We start from the raw sequence: 24,710 nt of genomic DNA, 5'->3' as shown, positions 1-24,710 counted from the left end.
TATATGTATATATATATACACATCATAGTGCACCTAAAAAAAAGGCTTGTCGCTTTTTTCACTTGTGCCAGTCTTGCTTCAGTGTCACATGCCCAAAAGTGTCATTTCTACATGATGTGGGGCGTAGGGGGACATGTCTCCTTATCACAGTTCTTTGTCTCCCTCACTTTTGTAGTTTCAGATCAATTTTCTCACTTTTGAAGGGGAGAAAAAAACCCAAAACAAACAAACCATGGATTTAGTATGGCAAAAATATCAAAATATGACATGTCCCAAAAACTGCTGAAAACTGCAAAAAATAAAAAAAATAAAAAATTGCCTTCCGAGATACACCACGGCATAGAAAGTTGCAAAAACAGCCAAAAACACTCTAATATGGCACATGGACAAAATAACCAAAAATGCCATACTATAGTACGGAGAAGAATATCACAAAGAAATATTTGTGTGAAATTCCAATGACCTTGACCTTTGACCACCAAAATCTCATCAGTGAAAAGTGAACATTTTTGGCAAATTCCCTCGGGGCATTTTTTAAAATATTGTACTCACCAGAATGGGTTGTTATACGCAAATACTTGACAACCTGAAAACACACCGGTGCAGAGGCACTGGAAAATGACAGATGCAGAGAGATTACATTCACAAATTTTTATTACCAGTATAAGATCACATGTCCAAAACAATAATTTTAATTTCAAGACCAGTGACCCGTTAAGCAAAGTAGACAAAGCATTTGTCATACAGAGGCAAAACTAAAAGGACAGCATTGTCAACACCAGTTTACTCCTAATAAAACTTCACTGGAGGACTCTCTGAACAATGAGGTTAAAATAAAAATTACTGACAAAATACATCATGAAGATGACTTATCTGTATTTAAGTGAAACATGTTGCATTTGTCTAACTGAGATTTCAGATAAAAGCCAATAAGACAACAGGAAAATTATTAAAACCAGTACAACCTTCACTTTAGAGCTGCTGTCACGGCAACCGTTTAATGCACCGCACAAATTATGAAAAATAAATCATGAGATATGTTATTGTACCACTGAGCTGCTAATGCACAAGAGCACAAACAATCAGCACAGGTATCTAAAATAGGTGATAAAAGACCAATTACTAATCAATAGACTGTTAGTTCAATCCAATAAACTAAAGTTTCCACTTCCTGCAACGCGTCTCAGCTTTAGTCTACATTGGTTTGGTTACATGAAATGTGTAATATGACATGGATCAAAGGAATGAATTCTGGCAGAAAAAATAATCTATAGATCCTGTTGACATGCAGAGCTGTCCAAGAGTGTGTCCACTACTTGTTAACTTTTTTTAAAAAAAGGAAATACATATTTTATTAAATCATATTTCTTTGAATAAGACTTTACATAGTTTAATTGTGACTTTGTTAGGAATTTCTCATTATCTGGTTGACCTACCAGTTTCTGCAGACAATCGTTTTTATTTAATTTTTTTCCATCTTTTTCTTAAGGCCTGTGTTAAAATAAGTGTCTTCTGATGTCAGATAACTTTCATATTTCTGCTCCGTGTACTCGGGGGGGAAAGTTAGCGCGGCTTTCTTTTCCTGAAATTCAAGCAGACGTAGAGAAACTTCTTTGGATTTTTGGTGTGATTGTCCTGCTGAAAACATGAATGCTCCTTCAGACGAAAACAATGGCATTACTTTGCAGAGAGAATGCAGGATTTGATTTACTGACTGAAGTTTAACTCACAAGCAGCAAACAACCTTCAGGTAAAAAATGCTTTTCAAGCTATCTTAGCAGTCCCTCCAGGATTTTGCAGCATTGCATAAACGCAAATTTAGCCAATCGCTCTAAATTCTGCACAATCTAGCAATTTTGTATTTTCAACACAAGTTTGCAGCCAATTAGACTATTTAAAAACACAAAAATCCCACTTCTTTGGAGAGCTGTGTGCAGCGTATGGTTAGCTCATCGAACAGCTGACCAAAACTGTGACAGCATCAGAGGTACTTTTGAAATTTTCTCTTGCTCCTGCAATTTTATTGCAAAAGAAGAAAAAGTGTATAAAAACTGCAACATGCTTTTTTTTCCTTCTTTGAAAAAGCCACTGTGAAATCAGGGATTTTCAGCTTCAACAGTCCCCAAAAAAGCCAGAGAAATCCTGAAAGGACTGACTTAGTTTACCAGCGATTATTCTGACATTCACACAGAGGAGCACATGCCACGTCTGAATTTTGAAAAGAAAGGACCAATTTTTGGGGCTGTAGAAAAGAGTAGTATTGTAGTGAATTACTGTTGGCAGGGAGTATTAAGTACAGTAATATTACTTTTTCAAAGTGAAATAACTAATAATAAGTAAAAAGCCTGAAACTGCTTAAGATTTGCATTTGCATTTGTTAAAATTTCTGTGTTAAAAAATGACTAAAAGCTTGCAGCAGTGGACTAAAACTTCTGGACCACCAACGTTCAACAGAATCATAGTGACAGAGCTGGAAGTGTCAAAACCAGAAAAACTCATTTTGCTGCTGGTCTGCTTGCTGGTTATTATAATGATTGCTTGTTTTGTTGAACTGAAAAACACAAATCAATTACAAAAGCAATATCCATATCAATAAATTACGCAGCTTATCATCTTCTCTAGTGACTACAGTATGAAAAAGATCCATCTAGTAAAGGATAACTCGCACTCTGGTTTTATAAAAGACACGAGCCGTCGGTTAAGGAAACTTCAAACCCTGACAGAGGGCGAAATAAAGAAATAAGTACATTTCTATTTATAATAATCAAACACACAGCATTTTATATACAGAATGCATTTGACTTCCTTCTTAAAGGAAAAAAAGTTTGTTTCACTCATCTGACTTGCCAAATCTCTTTAGACTGAAATGAATGGATGTTTTTTTTCGGACAGGGGCGAAACCTGAAAAGTGTTTGTAACGACAGGATGAACAGCGCTTCCTCTCCTGCATGTACGATGTGGTTACACGATACACAGCCGAACACAAGCTGACAGGAGGGCGGTTAATCACAACACAGAGCCGAGGTTTAGAGCTTGAACAGGCAAATAGCAGAAGATACAAATGAAACCTATTTAGGAAAATATATCCATTTAATGCACCTGAGACACACGAAGGGTTCAGCCCGATCAGACAGAGCGCGTTTTAAAGGTTGTAAAACGTGTGACGCACCGCACTACCTTTTTTGTTGAAGCCTGCCGTGATCATACAGAGAAAACTCACAGATCTGTGACCTAAAATCGGCGTAATAAATGGACAGCTGGAGTGCACTTGGTGACTTAAAATAGATATTCACGTGGGTACGAAATTACAGGGAGTACCATCAGCTGGTCCAGGAGCTACACTTGGATGATGGTCAGTGCAAGGTTTATTTTAGGGTGCATCGAGAACAGTAAACAACCTGCTGTGAATCACTGGGCCTAATTACAGTTTGTAAAAAATCTGCTACAATGCGATTCATAATATAGCAATAATCAACTTTATCCATCAACTTTATGCATAATACATAAAGATTTATCTTAAATTATGAGATGTAAGCCTTACCCTAGTCCCAACCTGGCGTAGCCGCTCCAGCTGCAGCTTTACCTTCTCGATGTGGGACCCTTTTCCACACCGTTTTTTAAAAATATTTCCAACCCGACGCATGCAGGGCACCCCTGCAAAATTACGAGACAGAGCAGGAAAACGCGAGGTGCCCAGCAACACGAAAGCAGCCAGGAAAATGCTTTTGTCTCACAGAAAAGCATTACAAAAGGCTGCTAAAACGTGCTCTGTCTGATCCTTCCCAGCGTGCACTGTGAGCTAACAGCTGCAGAGATGAGCCTATAGAACTATCACCAAGCAATCTCTACCTTCAAATTCAGACATTTCACATCTGTATTTACATAGAATTATTTCTGTTTTTTTATTAGTATTTTATTAGCTTTATTACTTCTATATACTGTCCATGGCATCTGATTTGGCAGAAGCCAAACACTGTAATCATCATCAGAATCTGGGTCCAACTAAAAATTGGAGATTGCTTCCTTGCTTTCGGGCAAAAGGACTTGTTTTGTCCTGACTATCATTTGGTATTTATTTAAGGTGCTTTAAGAAAATCCATGACTGTACAGGAACCTTCTTTAGAACAAAACGGAGATCTTAATTTGTCAAGCCAATTGAGAGAAGAAAAAATAAAAATCCATGACATCAACGCTGTACACCTTCACGTCAAAAAGGTAGAGACATATATACACATTTTACTGTCTCTCCCGGCCAACCTCAAACTTTCTCATCAACCATGTTTTCTATTTTGATGCAGGACTGAGCTCAGGCGAGGAGGAGAAGCAAGATGTCATCAACACTACTGCTGCTCTTCATGATGAAATTAAAACTGTGGTGAAAGACCCAGCCACCACTGCAAAAACTACGTGAATCCTCCCCCTCGACGACACCTGACAAAACACCTTCTGTCACATACTATGTACAAATAACATCGTAGCCATTTGGAGACCTCCAATGCCATATCTGTTAGAGTGCAGAGCTGCTATCTCAGACTGGATTAAAGTAGGCCAAGTGGTAGTGTTACAACATGCAACTGTGCACCTAATCGGCCCAAATGACTCCACGATGTTAAAAAAACCCAAAGACATTAAACACACACTCACATATCCACACATACACACATCTCTCATAATATAGATTATCATAACCAGCCTACAGTGTCCATATAACTCAATTTGCAGTTATAAATTATTTTTTTTCGTCAAATATTTCCACCTACACTGCGCGCTGATTGTTTAACGTGTGAAGAAGCCGGCCTGGCGGGTTCTGTCTTCAGATTAGGCAAAGTGGGATTCCACAGTTCATTTTGAAGCTAACAGGCAGACATTATTGTGGTGTTTGCATGACGTGATAACATTGTGCAGCAGTCAGGTGCCACATTACATCCCTGCACTCCACGCAGGAGTTCAGCGAGTTTCTGCTCTGCATGTCGGCACCAAACATTTCACTACAGCCGAGCGTTTAAAGGCTTTTCTATGCAAACATGGAGGCCGTGAACGTTCCACACCACAACACCAGACGTACTGAACTCTGTGCGCCTCTTTGGCTTCTCTTTACCAGGTCGGCATCATGTCCGGGAACCAGACCCGGCCCAGGTGCTTCGAAACCTCCCAGTGGATCTCATCCAGGGAGTATTTGTGATCTGGAATCAGCACCTCCTCCATGATGGACAGCTGGGAAAGCCTCCGGCCGCACATCTTGACAAACTCCACAAAAGCGCTGCAGGAAACCTCGCACTCGCCCAGGCCGATGGCTGACAGCTGGGTGCAGTGCTGGGCGATGCGGATCAGCTCCTCGTCCAGAGGACGCAGGCCGTTGGCGCACACCACTAGCTCCACCAGACGAGGGCAGTGGAGGCCGACGCGGCCCAACACCTCCTTACTGACTGAGCGGCCGAAGTAGAGGTGCGTGACCGGAATCTCCTCGTTAAAGAAAGGGCCGAACTCGTCCTCATAGAGGAAGAAGTACATGACCAGGTTGAATTTGGGTGAGTGCCTCACCATGGCATCCCAGCTGCTCTTCTTGATGGTGTGGAAGTGCTGCCCGGGGTTCTCACTCACCACGTCGATACGCAAGTGCTCCAGGTGCACGTGTTTCTCCGAGGAGAGGGCCAGCAGGAGTTCATCGCTCAAGAGGTGGTAGTTTAGTGCAAGCTCTCTCAGGCCGTGACACTGGTCTGCCACGCACAGGATCCCTGCAAATATGGACACATTTTTTTAATCCACTTCATTGAGTTTTTCATTTTCTAAAAAGGATAAAGAATTCCTAAGAAGATTGCATTTAACACTGGTGAAAAACAGGGATTTGCACAATTAGTTGGTTCATTGATTAACGTAAACATTGCTTAAATTGTTAGTTGATGCCAGAAATACAAGTCTGTTAATATCCCGAAATAAAAAAGACTAATCCCTTTCACAGTCAACTGCTACAAGTCTGCCGACAGTTTGACACAGACACACTCGCACCGGCTGGATGAGAGAGATGCTTTTGGCTGCACAGGACAGCCTGAGAAGCCTCGACGTGTGTGTGTGTGTGTGTGTGTGTCAATCTGAGTGCACACTCGTGCAGGAGAGTTGGCACATGGATGATGGAGATGACTTTGAGCATTAAATTCACATTAAATGACTCTACAATGCAATATGTTTTTGGACAAAATTTAACCTTACAGATTAAATTGGGCTCAATTTTGACTGTCTAAAAGTGAGTCTAAAAGTGTTTTGTTACTTTTAGACTCGTCATTTCAATTAAATGTAAATTTCAGCTTCAGGGAAATTGGTTGTTACATTAGTCAGAACATCCCTTGTGAAAAATATTTCTCTAAGCAACACAAAATCTACTATAATTACCACACGTGTTGGAGTTGAATCAGCTGTCATTATCAAAGCTGACAATTAAAAACGATTCCAGGAAAAATTATGAAAGAAAGAAACAGGATGCAGTTCATTCATGATATATCATGCGACGTCTGCCAGTCCACCACATGAAATGACGACACTGCATGAGGGCAGACCGGAAAATTACAGGCTCTGAATAAGCCACTGGACAGCAAACACTGGCAGCCTTGTGACTCATATTTTGAAGTGAAATCAGAAACATATGACTTAAAGGGCAACATAGACATGGGTTGAATATTTGCATTGAATAAACCACAATTAAAATTAAAATTAAAATGAAAACATGACAAATCTGCTTCCTCTTGGCTGAAGCACTGAACCGGCTCCTGGAGTCTTCATACCTGCAGGGGAGACGTGAGGGCAGCTGCTCATCTTCAGCAGTTTCAGGGTGTCGCTGTTGTTGGCCACCAGCACTTTCAGGGACGGATCATCCACCGGCGTGTCGTCAATCTTCAGCGAAGACAACGATTTGGAGTTGACAAAAACCACAGTCAGAGCTGAGATGAAATGAGACTGTGGAAGGACAAAGAGGGCAAACACAAGTTGAGTTTAAATAACAGACCAACAATAATACATTTAGTTTACTACATTATAAAAGGTGTGGGCTGGTGTCAAAATTTTGGGGTTGATTTTAAGCCAATAACTCGACCGGTATACCAAATTCTATCATGTCAACCTTGATTCAATCAGCTGTACCTATAAAAAGAGAGAGAGGGAGAGTGTGTGTGTGTGTGTGTGTGTGTGTGTGTGTGTACCATTGAGGTGTCTGGGTTGGGGAGGGTACTGTGTGTTAATTGTTGTTTGATTGTATATGTGTGTGACCGTGTCGCCTGTGTTTCTCTCGACCTGGTGTATGGATCCGGGGAGGATGCTGTGTTCACTGTAGTTGGACTGTATATGTATGTGGCTGTGCTGCCTGAGTCTCTCGAATGTCCGAGACAAATTTCTCCTTGGATGGTAAACTGTGCATGTGTGTGGCAATATGATTTTCTAGAGTTCATAAACAGAATCTCAGGATGCACAAAGAGAGACAAAATAAAACACGCAGAAATAACATCCTGTATCCTTCTGAGGCCTGAGGGGTGATAACATCCTCGTCCTTGGCTGCGCATGAGGACAGACGCTGCTTTTCAGCGCTGTCTAGATAAGAAGAGATGGAATATCCTGTCAACTGACTAGTAACACGTTCAGCCACAGCGTTCAGGACACCACCATGGAGAAGCATTAGAAATGTATACAAACGAATAAATTCTATAACGACAAGAGTTCGTTTGTTTTTTTGATTTGTAAATGTGACTCAGACTCCTTGTGTTTCTGGTAATTATACCTTTGGAACCTCCATGAAACTGGGCCTGGCTGTAGAGATCAGCCCCAGGGTCTTCAGTGAGCAATTCACCAACTGTGAAAGGATGTCACATGCTGCTTCGGCAGACTCTGTGCTACTGTCCACCTGGTAAGTAGCAAAAACAAAAACTGAATGTTGCTTTGGGAATGTAAAAACAACATTTTTAAACCAGCTGGTGCTGGAAAAATTGTAAACACTTACGCCCAGAATCAGGACGCATGTTTTGACGCAGCTTTTGTCTGCTTACCTTGAAGCTGACATACTGCAGATGGTTGGAGTGCCTCTTTATGATCTGCTTGATAAGGTCTGGATGTGTGGCTTTCAGGTACGAGCTGGCTGGCTGGTTAAGTTCAAACTCAAAGCATCTCCACAGCTCAGGCATGTGGAAAGCCTGGTTCCACCTGCGGCACACCTGAGAGGCATAGGCGCGATCCAGCAGTGGAAGGTACTGGAAAATGTGCAGCAGGAGCTCCTGAGGCAGTCGTGCCCAGTCACTCTCTGGTGACTCACCGGCCACCGCCGCCTCCGACTCCTCGCTCGCCTGCTTTCGTACCTTCTTGCGAGCCTCGGGTTGGCTGTTACTGGAGGAGCTGTTGCTGTCCTCCTCTCCTCCTTTCATCCGCTTCATCCTGAAAAATGATGGTTGTTTTAGTTCAGCATGGCAAAAGACAGACATGTTTAAAGTCTTTAAAACCTGGAGCGATGCCACTTTTCTAATTTTCAGACACCTCTCTGAAGTATTTAACAGTTTGAACCCTGAGCAAATGTGCGATTCCTTCCAAAAACATGAGAAAAAAGGCAATGAGCAAGAAATGTCACACAAATTGCAAGAAATTAGTAGATTAAAAAAAATATTTTAAACAGAGGTTGGGGAGACATGTTTAGGGAAACAAGAAGAGCCAGGGAAAATTACATTTAAAATGATAGAAATTACAAATTTAAACTTATGTTATAGAATTATTGTAATTTTTAAAGCATTTATTTCAAAATCTTGCTTGCCTTAGGTTTTTTTCTTTCTTTTCATCTTTTCAATTGTTTATTGTTGTTGTTTTTTTTAATTTTCCTCTCTCTTTTTACTGATTATTGTAGTTTTTTCTAATTTCTAGCTAACTTTTCAGCTGTAACACCACTTTAAAGTGGAACTGTGATTATATTACTCGTTTACAGTGTTCTGCACTTTTATAACAATGCTACGCTGAGTGGCTTTAAGAGCAGTTTTTTAAGACACGTTTTAGTTTGTTTACTAATGTTCTAATGTTCTAAATGTTCTAAGTCTGTTGACTTTGTTATTTTGTAAATAAATAAATAAAAACCCTTATGGAACTATTTTGGATGCCTTTTTGTTTTGTATTGTATTTTTAGAAAAGCTAGGGAACAAACATATTCATCATTACCGCTCTTTTTTAATTTTTTTTTTCTAATTTCAGATCATTTTCTTGTATTTTTTTACTAATTTCTTGAAAAATGTTGGCTTTTTTTCTTCTTTTTTTGTTACTCACTGCCTTCTCATGTTTTTGAAAGAAATCAAGCCAATTTGCTCAGGTTTCAAAGGGTTAACTACACAGCAATAATACTGAGTAAGCCCATGCAACTGAACCCCAACTGATGGTTAAGTAGATCAAAACAACCACTTACTTTCAGGTTGCCTGTCCCAAATACCAATCCTCTCTGTACATATCACAATGTGGATTACACTGAATTTGTATAATATTCTATTCTTGCTTTCCGAATGAAAATACATAAAACAATCCCAGCAGTGGATTTGAACTGACTGATTGAGCCAAACCGTTGTAGATCGAGCACAACATCACTTTAACTTTATGGTATGTTGGTGGATTTCACACACTTAGAGTCAAAAAATGACTAAACAGACCATTTTGGATTTAAATATCTAAACAATAATCTTGTTCATCATTGATGTTCTACTCTTTTTCCAAACATTTGCTACTTTTTCAGACATTTTTTCTCTTTATCCTTTGCAGCCTTGACCTGAATGAGTAGGTTCCTACTTCCAAAATTCCTCTGAGACTCTAAACAAACTGCTGTCCATCATGGACGATGCCCGCCTCCCTCTGCACAACACATTCACTCAGCAGAGAAGTATGTCTGCTGAGTGACTTTTCTATTCACTATAACTATTCAAATCCTCCCTGCGATGGCACATTGAAACTTCAGGGTTCCCCCAAATTTCATGGACCAAGTCTCAAAACTTTCTCATGACTTTGCAAGGACCCTTAATAACAATAACTCTGTTTCTGTCGCACTCGCTCAGCATTTTTCAAGATTCAGACTCTATTCAAACATGATTTCAAGTATCTGGCATACATGCAGAGAGGTGTTATTTTATTAGAAACGACAACAACAAAAAAAACACTTGACACTTACTGGAATTGCGATAATAGTTGTATAAAGTATTTCTAGTTTGTTTACTCTGCTACCTTTGAAGCCATAAAATAAAGAACGCTTAAGAAACTTAATGAATGCAGACATTTATCTTCTGCTATAACTCGCCTTTGACATGTAATTGTGACTATAATAATCATTTACAGTGTTTTCTGTACTGTTATGACAGTGCTGCACTACGTAATTTTGAGAGCAATTTCTATATAATTTAGTTTGTTTACTTGGTTATTTTACTTTTTAAAATGCAGAACTAAGTGAAATTGTGAGCCATATAAAAATACTTTTAGTTTTTTTAATTTATTATTTTGTAAAAAACTGAATGAAAAAAAAAACTTAAGGAACTGTTGGATGCGGACATTTTTCTTGTTCTACATTGCAGAGCTATTAAAGCGTCAAACACATAGACTGGATTGAATCTAATAACTTTAAAGAACTTGACATATGCATTGTGAAGCTGTATTATTTAGTTAAATACAAGTATTGGATTTTCAAAAACTTGCTTGGGACATCCCTACTGCTGTGTTTTTTAATTCTTATGTTATCGTTATTGCTTATATTCTATATCCCCTTTTCTATCTGTGTTTTCTACATGTCCTATACTGGGGTACTGGGTGCTTAAATTTCCCTCTGGATTGATATAGCTTTGATGCATCTATTTTAGTACAAAATCCCCACTTTTGATATTTCATGTAGCCTAAATGTAGAGATGTGCTTTCACTTGTAAAGCTGAATGTGTGGACATGTATTTGTGCTTGAGACATGTAAAATACTACTTTGTCAAGCACATGACAACAGCCTATGTTTTGTTGTTGTCTTGTCTGTGTTGCTTTTTTCTCTCTTATTAACTTTGTAATGTCATGTGTATTGTGCTGGATTATTAACTGAGTCAGGCCACTTTAATCTGTAACACACTTAATGATGCTTAAGTTGCCTTTCCTACGTAAATAAATAACTGAAATGAAAATAGACCCAGTTATGAGTTGTTTTCATAGTATTTCTTTATGCTTTAGTGACTTTGATTAGTAAGTCATTTTATGAGATATGTTAAGAATTTCAAAGATTTCTATTTCCTAAAAATATGTATATGTCGTTGTGTAATGATACAATAGCGCTATATTTGGCATTGCACATTTCAGAAGCAACGTGTCTGTTATATGAGGTGACGCGAAGCTACATTAGCCAGAGGCCATGCTTAAGCAGGTAACAATCAATATATTGTTATAACTCACGCACACACACACACACACACACACACACACACACACACACGCATCTAATGACTGACTCTGCAACCTGTCTGCGTGTATCAATACTCGGGTTAAATTGAATAAACCATAAAAAGCTTAAATTACTGGTCAAGCTCTCCAGCGCAGTATCAAGCCGTTAGCTTACCAAGCTAGTTTTACCGTTACATCGTAAAGTGTGCTTCACGCTAGCTAATTAGCCTCCAAAATATAAATTGTTCATTAAGAAGTCATCACTTTATCAACAAAGTAACCCACTTTTAATGTCATACTGCTAAACTTACTAACGCAGCGCCAGCGTCAACAAAACTAACCAGCCGTTAGCTTACTCAGCTAGCTTAGACGCTACAAAATAAACCGACGCTAGCTATCTAATAAGCTCCAAATCATGTAATGCCCATATAAAAACTAACACTTCAGCATCAGGATGACCACACATCTTATTTCTTGCTAAATTATTCAACTACAACAACAGCCAGCCAGCCTGTCCACCCTTCCTACCTTGTTGTTTACACTCAGCTAGCTCGCTAGCTGTTAGCAGGAAAATCCGATAACTGACACTTGACACTTCAGCCCGGGCCCGCGCTGGAAAAGCTCATCCGCACCGACCAGATAACATGCATCGGAACCCGAAAACCGAGCCGTCTGACGGTAAAGAAGAGGGAAACGATGTTTTCAATGAAGCGTGGCAGCTCTGCTCGGTTGACCTAATTCCTTCGCGGGAGTTGTTTCGGCCCCCCTGAATCTGAAATGGCGAAGTGTTGTTGTGACAGCAGCGGTGCATCATGGGAAGTGCAAAGTGAAATGGCTGGTGGTGAAGATCGTCTCTGCATGGAGGATGACTCACTCTGTGGAAAAAAAAAAAAATAAAATAAACAAATAAATAATTAAAAATAATGAACACACGTCTGGTCTTGTTTTACCGATAGCCAAACACACTGACAAACTTATGACAAATACACACCCCGTGGCTATTACTGTCTCAACTTTTATTTATTTCTTTTTAACGATTAGCAGATATATAAGGAATTAGTTATCTGTTACTGAATGCACTGATATAAACTGCAGCTTACAGTCTCAGTCCAGTCATGTCTAACTGTGGCCCTCAGACCTGAAGCCAGTTCTGGGCAATGCTCCCCAAACTGCAAAATGCTCCCAAAATGCTCCACCTGTCCCACTAATGCCAAACTTAAGCCCTGGAAAATTTTTGCTTTGAGCAGTTATTGTCACTAAAGCAAGGATACTCAACGAGCCCATACATGTTTCTAGGATTTTAAGACATTTCTAGGATTTGGGGACATTTCTATGATTCAGGAAGATGCAAGAATTTGTGGACATTTCTCTGATTTTAGGACATTTCTAGGATTTAAAAAGGAATATTGATTTCACAAATCAGATTTAAACAGAATTACTTTAATAAATAACAATGTAATGTAATAATTTTCCTCCTGCCTCAAGCAAATCTTGTCGTCATTGCAAATAATATTGATTTTGATAACTAACACACATTACATACAGACTTGTGTGTGTTTTGCTGGTCAACAGTAGGGTTATTTTTGCAGTTTGGGGCAAGGAAATAAATGGCAGAGTAATACATCCTCATGTTTTCCCAGTCTCTGCTGAGAAGCACAAGATTTTCAGCTTTTTGATTTTGGTATTTGCAGCAATGTTGTATATACCAACCATTGAAGTCTTTAGTTTTAGACTTCGATTTTGCACCATCGTGTCTTCTATATGTGGGATAAAAATTCAAATTGATAGAAACGTCACCACTCATTAATGACACCATGTATACTTTGCGAAACAGAGAACCTGGTTTATTACCATTCAACTCCATCCACCACAGATATTACAGAGCAGATTCACAAGTATTAAGCTTTTTTATATAACAGCAGCTGCTTTTTTTCCACACTCTGTTCTCCCCAACCCCCCCGCCTCCTACTAGGGAAAAGCATTACAGGTGCACAATTTTATTTGGTGTGAAGACTGGCCCCTCTAATCATTCAGCTGTAATCAGTCTCACTGTGAGGTTCTTTGTTTGTTTTTGTATTACTGTAGGATTTTGGTACTTTTTTTTTTCCTTTTTGACCGAGCTGCAAACAGGATTTACATCCACCGTCATTCACTGCAGGCGCCAGGCTCCTGCTTCTCCTTTGCAGACAACAGAAGAGATCTGACATTTAGAAGAGGGGGAATTACGACCGTCTACTGTATAAAAATGTACAGTGGCTTTATTGACATACATTCCATAGGTTAAACAGCTGCAAAATAGGAGGCACACCCAGTATTGCACTTCATTAAAAGTTCTGGCTCAAAACATAACCCAGAATATCAAACAAAACTGAAGTGAAGAGTAGCAACTTCGGAATACAGCTATTTTGAATAGTATCATTATATACAAGATTAGATAAATCGTACACTATTTTCCTCCCAAACATAATATTCTTAACAGTCTTATCCACCTTCTTCTTTTTTTTTTTTTGTCCGTCAACCCATGATGCACTTGACAGTGGAGAATACTGTACAAGATTACGAAAAAAAGTTTACATACAACAATATTTTAAATTTATAGTTAGGAAGCTGGAAATACGGCCTGTTCCGTTTTTTTCTTTTTTTTAAATCCACGCTGATCCACAGTTGCTTTTAAGCAAGTTTATTTCATATTCAATGTTTAATCTTGTTACACTTCAGTGATCAGGAGGTGTGCAACGTCTATAGAAGCCGAGGGAATACAACGGCCACATGCAAACACGTCACAAGATATTTTCTTTTTTTTCTTCTTTTTTTTAAAATTCTATTGTTCATTTTTTTTCCAATCAGGTTACTCTGAATCCAAAGGAGCCACAGCCTGTGTTCGTAGCAGAGCCCGGATACTGATGTTGGTACAAGAGCAGACCTGAGGACTCTCGGCGCAGGGCAGAAACCTGGTCCAGTGTGTCCAGGAGACTTGACGATGCGAGAGCCAAGTTTCTCAGCTGAGCTTCAGCAGCAGCAGCCAGAAATCACAGTAGACAAACTGGTTTTTAAGTAAAAGTTTAGAAGGTGTGAGCATTTCTGCACACCCCGCAGCCCAGAGCGAACTCTTCCCCCGTTGGTGGGTGAACCACATGCAAAGGGCATTCAGTCCCCTCCAGCTGCTTGCCTTTGGGCCCTGAGATAGAAAGCATAAGGTTAATGTTTTTTCTTTACAGTGTTCCCACACACTGTCATGGACATTTCAAAACTTTTCCATGACTTTTCAAGGCCCCCAAATACATATATTAAGATTCAAACCTAACAATAATTTCTGTTTTAACAGTTTGTGGGTAGTATACATGGTCATTTTGTCAATTTTCAGAGAAAACGTGCCTTAAAAAAAAACGTTCTTTTTAAAAGTTTTATATATAAAAACCACCCAAATAAAAAAAAAAAAAAAAAAAAGCCAAAAATTTAAGAAAAACAAGAAGAAACTGCCAAAAAACTGTTTTTGAAGAATTTCTTTTGAAGAAAAAAATAATAAAATAAAATGTATTTATTTAAATTTATTTAACAAATTTTAAAAAATCTATTTTGCCAAAAAGAAAAGAAAAATTGCCAAAAATGTTAAGTTTAATAAGTTTTCTATAAAAAAAATTTAAAAAAGAAAAGTACATGATGAACATATTCAAAAAACATAACGAAAACAATGTCACACATCAACACATATTGAAGTTATATTACGTCATATGAAAATAAATTCACCGTTACGTTACATTAATGTAATCTAATTTATTATACAAACCACATGACTTTCAATGATTTTTACTAGTTCCATGACTTTTCCAGGCCTGGGAAATGTGCATAAAATTCCATGATTTTTCCAGGTTTACCATGACTGTGGGAACGCTGTCTTTAAGTAATTTCTGTCTGATTTTAAATAATTTATCGTTTTCCAGAAGAGTGTAGTTGATAAAATCATTAAGCACCTGCAGGACAGTGGGGCAGTTCCTCTTTGGGGACACTGGTCATCCTCTGGAAGTCGTCATGGCAGGCGTTGCAGAAGTGTGTCGTTCCAAAGCAGAAGAAAACAGCCACCGAGCAGCAGTACCGGCATTTATACTCCAGGAAGTCTGTGCCGTGCTTGGAGCACATCTGGTGACAAATGAACAGGAATCATCAGGGGAAGCACAGATTTAAGCATCACCTTAAAGGATAACTGTTTTCCCACACCCATGACCACTCCGAGCTATCTGTGAATTAACATCCACTAAATGTGCTTGTTTTTGCCACTGACAGTCTCAGATTGTTATTTTAAATTTTTGACAACATTGTGGAGAGGCTAATTTACTTTAATATTAAACATGACTTTTGGGTGACAGCGATGCAAGTGGTATTCTCTGATGTTTTTTAAGTTACCTATTATTTTGAGATTTAACAATGCAATTGTACCTTTTCCACTTACCACTTTTAAGACTCACATTTGAAGTCCAATTATAGCCTTAATTTTAGATTGATTGATTTAATGACTTTAAGACTTTATGGATCCACGGGAACCATGCAAGAGTGGCGTCAATCTTGTTAACAAGAAAAGTGTGTTTAAAAATGTCAAAACTATTCCTTTAAACAGGCCACAGTAACAGTTACCCACCTGAGCCCTGGACACATCCGAACATGCTCCACAGATCAGCTCACTGGGGTCGTAGTCGTCTCCCTGTCCGGCCTCCGCATCACAGCGAGCCTCTCCCCCAAAATAAGCCTGGAAATAAGGGCAGCCGTTAATTTTCGCCACCTGAACGACATTTGCATAATAATATAAAGAGCAGTTTATATCGTACCTTCTTGCACTTGTAGCAGACATAGTATGCATATCTGTTCATTGCAAAGCCAGCAGGGTCGTTGTGGAAACGCGCTCCCGGTGTCGTTATTGCCTCGCTCTTATGCAGACCCTCGTACTCCAGCCTCATCAGAGCCTTTCTCCTCACGTCCTCATAGAGCTCCTTAATGGGGTCCAGCAGGTCCTTGATCACCGAGTGATTGATTTTGTTCTGGAGGCAAACAAACAAGCCCACGTTCATAAAGGTAGTGTTGAGTTTACAGTATGCGTCACACAGCAGACTGAGCTTCAACAAAGTTTTTAAGCAAACTCAACTCCAAGGTGTGGTGGAAATACTTTGCAGCCTCTTTGTTGAGTTCATCTCTTCAGACAGAGAGGCTCAGGTAACACCTCACCTTGCAGATGGGACACAGCATGAACCCAAACGTGATCCGGGGCCCGAGCCAGCGATTCTCAAGCACACGACGGGTACACTGAAGGTGGAACACGTGAGTGCAGTCCAGCTGAGAAAGAACAAAGAGTTATATGAGAAAAAAAAGCTTTGAAGATAAACTCGTCCACCCAAAGATCAAACTCTTGTATTTAGAGCTACCTGTACTGCAGGAGCAGCAGAGAGCGCCTCTGTGAAGCAGATCATACACATGTCGTCTGCATCCTGTTTCAGACAGCCCGTGTTCTTGTCGCAGCCGTGCAGACACGGGAGGCAGGACTCCTCATTCTTGACTCCTCCACAGGGGTGACCACAAGGGTGAGTTTTACTGCACGCCAGTTTAGCGTACTCCTGAGGGAGACAACATCAGAGAAACAGGTGAGGCTTCTGAGCTACTGTCAGGGCTTGAAATATAATGATGATCAAAAAATTACACTAAATTGGTCTCATATAGCACACTTATTTTCATTATTAATGTGTAGTTTATTTATTTTACGTAAATATTATTGTAGAGAGTAATGGCACTGTTTTCAATAACTTCCATGTGATTTTCACAGAAGGCTGCTGTAATCATGAGAAGGTGCTAACCGAAATGGTCAATATTTAATCAGTAATATTTATTTATTTATTTGAATAAATATTCATATAAAATAGAAGAAAAGTAGTAACCAAAGAAGTCCTCATATGAGTTTTTAATCATGTTTCCACGTTAGCAAACTCCTTTCTTTTTTTGTTTTTTGTTTTAGTCTTGTGTGTGTGTGTGTCCTTTTTTTATCATTTTGTGTTCCCTCTCTTAAGTCAGACAGTTTTGAAGGTCTGTGAACACAGCACAGGCAGAGCTCTCCAGGAGTTATTTTTTCCTCAGCAGCAGTTTGTGGAGTTTGAGTCATGGGATAATTAACTGATCTGTCACTCCATTCAGAGCTAATCAGATCAGATTGAAAGTTAAGAGGTGCAGCTGCAGCAGAGGCAAGTGAAGGCAAACTTTTAAACTCAACGCAATGAACGCTTAAGTTTCACTTTCAGTGTGCCTGAAATCCTGCTGCTCCGTTTGTGCCCAGAGTGTGCACTATGCTCTGGGAATGTGGTTAAAAAAACAAAAACAAACGGTATATATATATATTCCAATAGCACCTTTAAAAAAAGGTTCAGTCTCGAAAATTCTAAAATCAATACGTGGCAGCAGATGTTTTGATTGGGCGAGCCGCCAGAAACAAATGAAAATGTGGGAAACTCTTGTTGATGTTCAGTACCTGGCAGTCTGGGTCTGAGCAGACGCTGCCCACCGCGGACAGCTCGGTTCCATTCCTCGTACCACAGAACCTGCAGGCGTCTGAGCTGCTAGAGGCTGGTTTACCTGCACAAATAATCACTTTACTGTTATAATAATATCATAGTTTACGTAGTTCTTTTCAATAATAAATTTGCAGCAATATATATCCACAATGCAATGTTAAAGCTCAGTGCTATGTTACCTGTGTGCTCCCTGAACTCCACCATGGCCTTCATGGTCTTAGAGTCAGCCAGAGCCATGAGCCAGAAGAGCTTAGTCCTCCCACAGCCTTCATGGAGATCCACCTTTATCGCCTCCTCTTCCTCCTTGAACACCTGAACGCAGCCATGAAGACAATGTTGAACCCCAACTCATTCTACTCCATATTCCCTCAAGAAATTGATCGATATTACTGAACTAATTAGCAGTTGACACGACTGGAATCATCGTGCTAATGACCAACCTGTCTCTGGTGAGATCGCGTGCGTCTGTGCAGGTGGAGGAAGCGGTCACAGTCGGTGCAGAGGTTGCCGCACATGTTGCACAGGATGATGGCTGCCGTCTCACCATCATCGTGATTGTCACACATGGGCTGTGGATAAGAGGAGCAGGGAATCAATTTCCTAATCTTTTGATTATCTTTAAATCCCAAACAGTGTATTACTTGGCCTTTTGTAGCGTTCTCACCATCTGCTTCTGCTGTCCATCTTTGCCCATCCAGCGACCAGAGGACAGCCTGTCGACGTGGTCCTGGTCCAGCACACACAGTGAAGCTAAGGCCAGCCACAGCTATGAGACAGAAAAGGGATGCAATGTGTTATTAACTAATGCACAGTATTTGTAAACATAGATACATGCTTTGTGTGTGATGATATTTGAACTCATACTCTTGTGGTGGCGATACAGCGGACAGGAGACCGATGCTCCTCCTCCATTTTGGTCAGTGCTATGATGGTCTCAGCTATTGCATTTTTGGTGACTCTGGACCAACCGTCTGACAGGTGGCCCTATGAACAGCAAATGAGAGTTTTAGAAGTACTTTTCCAGGTAAAATACAATACGAGAAAACATGATATTTGTGACAAATATAAATAAGATACATTTAACAAATGAGAACTTACAGCTGCCATGTCTTTAACCAGCTTTATAATGATCTCTGCTATCTGAGGCGGAGTGGAGCCTTTCATCCACCAGTGGCTCTCCCCTCTGCGGATGTAGCTGAGTGACAGAAAGGAGAAATAAGTATTAAAGTCAAGGGAAAATGCAATTTACCACAGACTCTATAAAAATAAATTTGTGTTCTTTTAAAAGTCTAGTGTATTGGATTTAGCAAAATTTATCTGTCAGGATTCAGATTACATCCAACTGAACTGAGCTGCAGCCTTCAAAAGGCAGAATTGGGACAGCTTATGTCTGCCAGCTTGCCTCAGGTGACACTGAAAGTGAGCTAACGTAGACCTAACACAAACCTTATACAGAACTTGTTGTCATTGCCACCACAGAAAGCCTGCCTTTCAGTTCAGCTGAATGGACAATGAGGAAAAACAGCTGTTGTCAGGTGCTTTTTCTGCTCAGAGTTTAAGTTTTTTTTAAACTCGAGGTGTTCAGGGAGCTCCTTCAAAAACGTGAGGCGCTCAGCAACGCAGAAGCAGCAAGCAAAAAATTGGCCCTCGGCTGCTAAGTCCTCTTTGTTGATCAAGGCTTAAATCCTACACACTGGACATTTTGGTCTTATTAAAGCATCTTTTTAATCATCCAAATTTTGAAAAGGCCTCGCAGAAACTAACTCACCTTGAGTTGAAGATCATGGGCAGTGTGACGGTGGTGACCCCTTTGCCCGCAGCCATGCCGGCCGTGCCAGAGATGGTGGTGCCTTTGGCTTTCAGCTGCACAGTGAGGGCTTTCGCAATGCAGCCCAGGAACATGTCGAGGATGCAGAGCTTGTTCCAGTCACCCTTTTCTGTGGAGTGGATGATGTCGCTGATGTCCGCTGGTGGCAAAGCCTTCACGCCAATGATGCTGGCAAGCCGCACTGGAGTAACCTCAGGAAGGACACGTCTGAGCAATGATGTGACCTGAGATGGGGGAGGACCAGATGCCAAACAAGAATACAATTTATACTATGTCACAAGGTATTTACTATTTTACTAGCAATAAAACATGGATGTAAGCAATCTCAGTCTCATATATCTTTAAAAAAAAACAGCTTTGCAAATGTTTTACAAGAAAAGAAATCCACCACCAGGATACACATGAGGCACTTTGTTGAGAAACGGCTGACTAAACCTCTAGATGTATACATGTACGCTCACCCACCTGTCTCTGTACTCTCGGGGAAGCCGTGTGCAGCAGAGAAAACAGGTCTTGCATGAGTGTCAGCTGCTGAGCGAGGTACTGGCGGCCGACGTTGGAGCCACTCAGAGCCAGGACCATGGACAGGAGCTCAAAGCAGTAGGCGTCTGAGGAGGCGTCGTCGTCGCTGGGCTGTGAGTTTGCGTTTTCTTTGCTGGAGATGGCGTGCTCCCACTCCTCCCTGACACGTGTGGCCTCCATGCGAATGGCTTGGACGATGTGCGCACACACCTGGAGATGAATGCACACATTAGGCTCGGCTGACGTGATAATAACTCATCCTGCTGAGCGGTTCTGGGAACTGACTGATTACCTGTTTCTGCAGGTTGGTGAGTTTGCTCCTGCTGAAAATGATTCCCACCATGTGCTCTTTAAGGTCTGCGTCAGATGGTACCTATTCATAGAAAGGTAATTAAGTGTAAAACATCAAGTTGAAGCTCACTAAATATTTAAGTCAGGTAAATTGTCAGAGTGCAGACCTTGTCTTCTCCCTCTGGTGATGAAAGAAGGTTTTTCTCCTCTTGCTCTGGAGTCGGTTCTGCATCTCCACAGATAAGTTTTCCAAAGACCTAGATGTACACAACAACATAAACAGTGATGTTTCAAAGAGACTCCAGATATTTGTCAGGTGATCATAAAGCAAATCCGTGAAGCACTTTGACAGACCTGTGAGGTGATGAGGCGAAACACTCGCAGAGTCTCGGCCTCACAGTTCTTCTGCTGGGCCATGCTGGCTGAGATCTGTCCCAGAATCTTGATGCTCTCGCCCTCTTTCCAGCCGAGGACCTTCACCTGACGCACCCTCAGGGTGTTCTCCGGACCTTTCAGTTCCACCTTGATCACATGATGATCCCCTCCAGGAAGCTCACTGGTCACCCAGCCCATGTGCCGCGAATCGAGATCAACCTTGGATGAAAAGGCATGGGAATATTAACACTGTTCTGCTGCATGTGCAGTAGGGATGCCACGGTGAGGAGATTTTCCCACTCATTAATAAACTTGCGACAGCTTCGTTGTTATTACACCAGACATTTTACAAGAAAAGATATTCAGTGATGATGCTCAGTGTCTGTAGAGTGCTGTATTAAGTTACTGCTAATGCACACCTGCTGCTGAAGCTTCACATTGAAAACTTTGGACAGGTGAGACACAAGTTGACTTTTTTTAAGTGCTAACAGGAAATGCAACGTGTTCGAGATTAGCACAACCGCAATCATTCATCAAAAATGCCTCTACACAACAAGAAAACTGTCATTTCTGGCATTTGCCGACAGCAGATCGGTTTGAAACACGGCAGAGTGATGGAATAGGGGTGTTGTGACGTAATGTTATTAATGATATCAGTGACATTTAAAAATTGAATATTGATAATATGTTAATGATTTGCATATGGTAATATCATGTAAATAGTTAAGCACCTCTGAAATCTGCTCTGTTTCTTTTCACTCTCTACCGCGTCAAATAGTATCTGGTTGCCTTTTCTCTCTCCATTAAGTGTCCATTTTGCACACTTCTGTACAGTTATGGATACTGAATCATACAGATACAGCTTATTTATATAGAGCGCAACACTGGTCTTCAGACATTAAACAGACGAATCTTAACAGCATTCATTAAAGCACAACTCATACTGGTTATACTGGTATTCCCACATTACTTCCAAAAACTGACCTGTTTAATTCTGCAGAGGTCCTCTATTGCTTTCCCACATAGGAATGTAACTGATGTGACTTTGTTCTGTGGATATGACAGAGAGAAAAACAGCCTTTATAAGTATATTATTATTGGTCTGAAAATTGCATTTATACAATAACAATGCCGTTGTCCTCTAACCCCGATGTCTCTGGAGTTGTCCACATGAACAGTGACGTTGGTGGCGTTGATGCCTTTCACACAGCTGATGGTGATGCTCTTGGTTTTGTTCTTGTCCTCGTCTCCAGATTCCCAGAAGGTCTCCGTGGAGCCGTCTGTCAGGCTGCCAATCATGGCGGGACGACTAGACGTCTTGATGTCTACGACACTGGTCAGATCCTTCAGACAGGTCACCAGACAGAGATCCTGTAGTCACACACAGTCAGGTTAGTGCATGGCATAAACACAGAAGTATAACAATCAATATGACTGTTGGTCTGATTTAAAAATAAGTCAGCGGTTGTTTCTTGCCTGGCTCATCGCTTCATAGCCCGACTGCACGCTGATGTTGAAGCTCTCCTCACTGTCTCCATCATCTGATTTTGACAAGATATTGTTGATGTGATGGAAAACGTTGCTCTGGTGGAGGAACTGGTGGTCAGACTGCTTGAACTTGAGACTCCAGCATCTAGAAGGAAAGTCACCAAGATAATATGAGCATGAATGTCAGAACTGGCAACAGTGCAAAATGCAGTGATAATTTTAAAAAATGACATGGTTGATTGCTTGCTAACATATTGTTCATATTGTATCTTTTTTATTGTGTCATTTATGTCTGTCTTTGTATTTTTAATGTATATCTGTTTTTATTGTTTTCCCTGGATTGGTTAGTTTTTCAGATGATTTTGTGCGGTCTCTGTTGTCTTTTTGTTTTTGCATTTTTTTCTAAATTATGGTAGCTTTGTTTGCTGATTTCTTTTTCATTATGTAATCATTATTATTTCTAAATATTTTTTTAAATATATTTTTTGTCCTTTCGTTGTTTTTTTTCCTTAAGCTGAGGGGAAGTCCACTGTGTATAAGACTTTGGCGTTTCGACCTCTCCTGATTTATTTCTTATTTTTCATTATCTGGGTTTTATGTGTGTGCTAAATATTAAAATATGGTAGGAATCACAACGTACAATACCAGCTTGTGGCCAAATTATCGCCTTTCCTATCTGTCTGTCAGTTTGCATCTTAAGGAAGTTAACAGATATCTGTGAAAATGATAACATTTGACATCACTCCAATTAAAAAATGTCGGTTTGTGGGTTGGTATCATTCAGGAAGTGTACCTTAGCGCCATCTGTTGAAGTGAGCTGCCACTAGGAAGTGACATCATGAGGTCAGAGATAGTCTGGAGAAGGCGGTGGAAAGTGTGGGGGAGAGGATGAGCTGCCTCGCCGGCAATAACAATGTCTGACAGCGGGTGTTCACAAACGCCAAGGTCTCTTTCCTGCTGGGCACAAAGCGGAAATATTCACAATTAAAAGATGCAACAACAAAGCACAATAAATGTTTGCTTTTTGTAGTTTAAACACTAGTTACCTGTTCCACATTTTCTTTGTTCCCCTTGTTCTCTTCGTCTTCCTCATCCTCTGGTTCAAAGGGCGACGGGGTGAGAGATGCTACAAAATGCCAAAGGATGTCGTGCAGGGACGTGGTCTGGATCACATTACACAGCAGCCAGTTGAATGCCTGACAGGGACGCAGAGAGAAAATCATACCAATTAGTCTTCTTACGAACGATACTAGAGTCCAATTGAAGTCTATGAGCTAAACAAATCTATTAAAACAATTAACTTGCAATATACAGCCAACTAATTGCCTAAAAACCTGAGTCCCTGCTGGATGAATAGCGACAATTAAAGCAAGGCTGAGCCTCTGAGATTCATCGCAGCCTGTACCTCCATGGCGAACACCCTGCAGGCAGACTTCCTCAGCGCATGTCTCATGGCCACCTCCAGGCCCTCCAGGTCATGGTGCTGGATAACAAAAGCCAGTACAGGCCACTGGAAGTTCCTCTCCCCCTTACTGAGGGAGCCGTGGGCGGAGATCAGCCTGGAAAGCTCAGGAGACGGGTGCCGCAACAGGGACGATCCCACCTCTGTGTGGGGGACAGGGCAAGCGGATGTTATAAATGATGCCGCATTTCACTTATCCTTAAAGGGACAGTTCACACAGATTCAAAAACACGCATTTTTCCTCTCACCTGAAGTGCTATTTATCAGTCTATACTGTTATGGTGTGAGCTGCCGAGTGTTGGAGATATCGGCATGTCTGCCTTCTCTTAAATATGATCAAGATAGACGGCACTCTGCTTATGGTTCTCAAAGCGCCAAAATAAAAAAAAAAAAAAAACATTTGAAAATGGCTGGGCGGTTTGGTGCGGCGTCTGCAGTGAGCAGTGTAGTGCAGCAATGTATCTTTCCAGAAATTATCACCTGGTTATTCCACACAGACCTTGTTGTGAGCAGTTTCATGCACTATGTTTGTTCTACCAAACTACACCTGTCAATCCTGCACAGCGGAAAGTGCACATCTACTCATGGAGGAAAAGCTTGTACTTGTGACAGCGCGAAATGTAAGCATTAATAGCGTCCTCCTTGGCTGAGCTGTAATATTAATTAGCTCAATGGTGCTATGTGAGCTAGCAAAGAAGATGCACACTTCCTTCTGTGTTGTGATACAGTTGACTGCTGTTGTTTGCTAAACAAATGTATTTTATTGGCTCTCTGAGCACCACAAGCCGAATGCCATCTA

The 24,710-nt window shown here is 40.6% G+C and overlaps 2 protein-coding genes across 22 annotated transcripts in view; both read right to left on the bottom strand.

The window, feature by feature from the left end:
- Positions 1–636: 636 nt before the first annotated feature.
- fbxl3a (F-box and leucine-rich repeat protein 3a) lies at positions 637–12,214 on the bottom strand. 2 transcript variants are annotated; one of them, XM_088083451.1, is made up of 5 exons: positions 12,135–12,214; positions 8,028–8,409; positions 7,763–7,885; positions 6,777–6,948; positions 637–5,735 (listed from the first exon to the last, which is right to left on the bottom strand). In XM_088083451.1, exons 1-5 carry the CDS (start codon positions 12,212–12,214, stop codon positions 5,095–5,097), a joined length of 1,398 nt encoding a protein of 465 aa, XP_087939577.1. In that variant the 3' UTR covers positions 637–5,094. The 2 variants fall into 2 exon arrangements, with proteins under 2 accessions (XP_087939577.1, XP_042350229.1); XM_042494295.2 differs by lacking the exon at positions 12,135–12,214 and adding an exon at positions 11,929–12,069.
- Positions 12,215–13,219: 1,005 nt separating this feature from the next.
- mycbp2 (MYC binding protein 2) overlaps positions 13,220–24,710 on the bottom strand; it is a 95,178-nt gene continuing 83,687 nt past the window's right edge. For 16 of the 20 annotated variants that reach the window (XM_088083437.1, XM_088083441.1, XM_088083446.1 and 13 more), the window contains 23 exons: positions 23,855–24,054; positions 23,496–23,645; positions 23,243–23,406; positions 22,438–22,594; positions 22,108–22,332; positions 21,946–22,011; positions 20,941–21,180; positions 20,754–20,843; positions 20,588–20,668; positions 20,239–20,505; positions 19,714–19,997; positions 19,044–19,140; positions 18,810–18,929; positions 18,610–18,711; positions 18,386–18,514; positions 18,125–18,257; positions 17,903–18,006; positions 16,812–17,000; positions 16,615–16,722; positions 16,221–16,430; positions 16,034–16,141; positions 15,372–15,537; positions 13,220–14,578 (listed from right to left, as the gene is read on the bottom strand). In XM_088083437.1, coding sequence (XP_087939563.1) covers positions 14,463–14,578; positions 15,372–15,537; positions 16,034–16,141; positions 16,221–16,430; positions 16,615–16,722; positions 16,812–17,000; positions 17,903–18,006; positions 18,125–18,257; positions 18,386–18,514; positions 18,610–18,711; positions 18,810–18,929; positions 19,044–19,140; positions 19,714–19,997; positions 20,239–20,505; positions 20,588–20,668; positions 20,754–20,843; positions 20,941–21,180; positions 21,946–22,011; positions 22,108–22,332; positions 22,438–22,594; positions 23,243–23,406; positions 23,496–23,645; positions 23,855–24,054 — 3,506 coding nt within the window. In that variant the 3' untranslated portion in view covers positions 13,220–14,462. The remainder of the gene's footprint in view (positions 14,579–15,371; positions 15,538–16,033; positions 16,142–16,220; positions 16,431–16,614; positions 16,723–16,811; positions 17,001–17,902; positions 18,007–18,124; positions 18,258–18,385; positions 18,515–18,609; positions 18,712–18,809; positions 18,930–19,043; positions 19,141–19,713; positions 19,998–20,238; positions 20,506–20,587; positions 20,669–20,753; positions 20,844–20,940; positions 21,181–21,945; positions 22,012–22,107; positions 22,333–22,437; positions 22,595–23,242; positions 23,407–23,495; positions 23,646–23,854; positions 24,055–24,710) is intronic. The other 4 variants (XM_088083438.1, XM_088083443.1, XM_042494131.2 and 1 more) reach the window with 1 other exon arrangement.

Source organism: Plectropomus leopardus, chromosome 10 (genome assembly GCF_026936395.1).
Source record: "Plectropomus leopardus strain MGB_pleo_1.0 chromosome 10, ASM2693639v1, whole genome shotgun sequence".
Classification (NCBI taxonomy): Eukaryota; Metazoa; Chordata; class Actinopteri; order Perciformes; family Serranidae; genus Plectropomus; species Plectropomus leopardus.
Note: the sequence above shows the minus strand (reverse complement) of the source record. Positions and strands in the feature narration are given on the sequence as shown.

Bases quoted from the DNA above. Each gene is read 5' to 3' on its own strand.
- fbxl3a (XM_088083451.1), bottom strand. From the start codon at position 12,214: ATGATGCACCGCTGCTGTCACAACAACACTTCGCCATTTCAGATTCAG. The intron at 7,886-8,027 runs GTAAGCAGACAA...GCTACTTACCAG, and splicing joins TGCAGTATGTCAGCTTCAAG to GTGGACAGTAGCACAGAGTC. The intron at 5,736-6,776 runs GTATGAAGACTC...CCATATTTGCAG, and splicing joins CCCTCACGTCTCCCCTGCAG to GGATCCTGTGCGTGGCAGAC.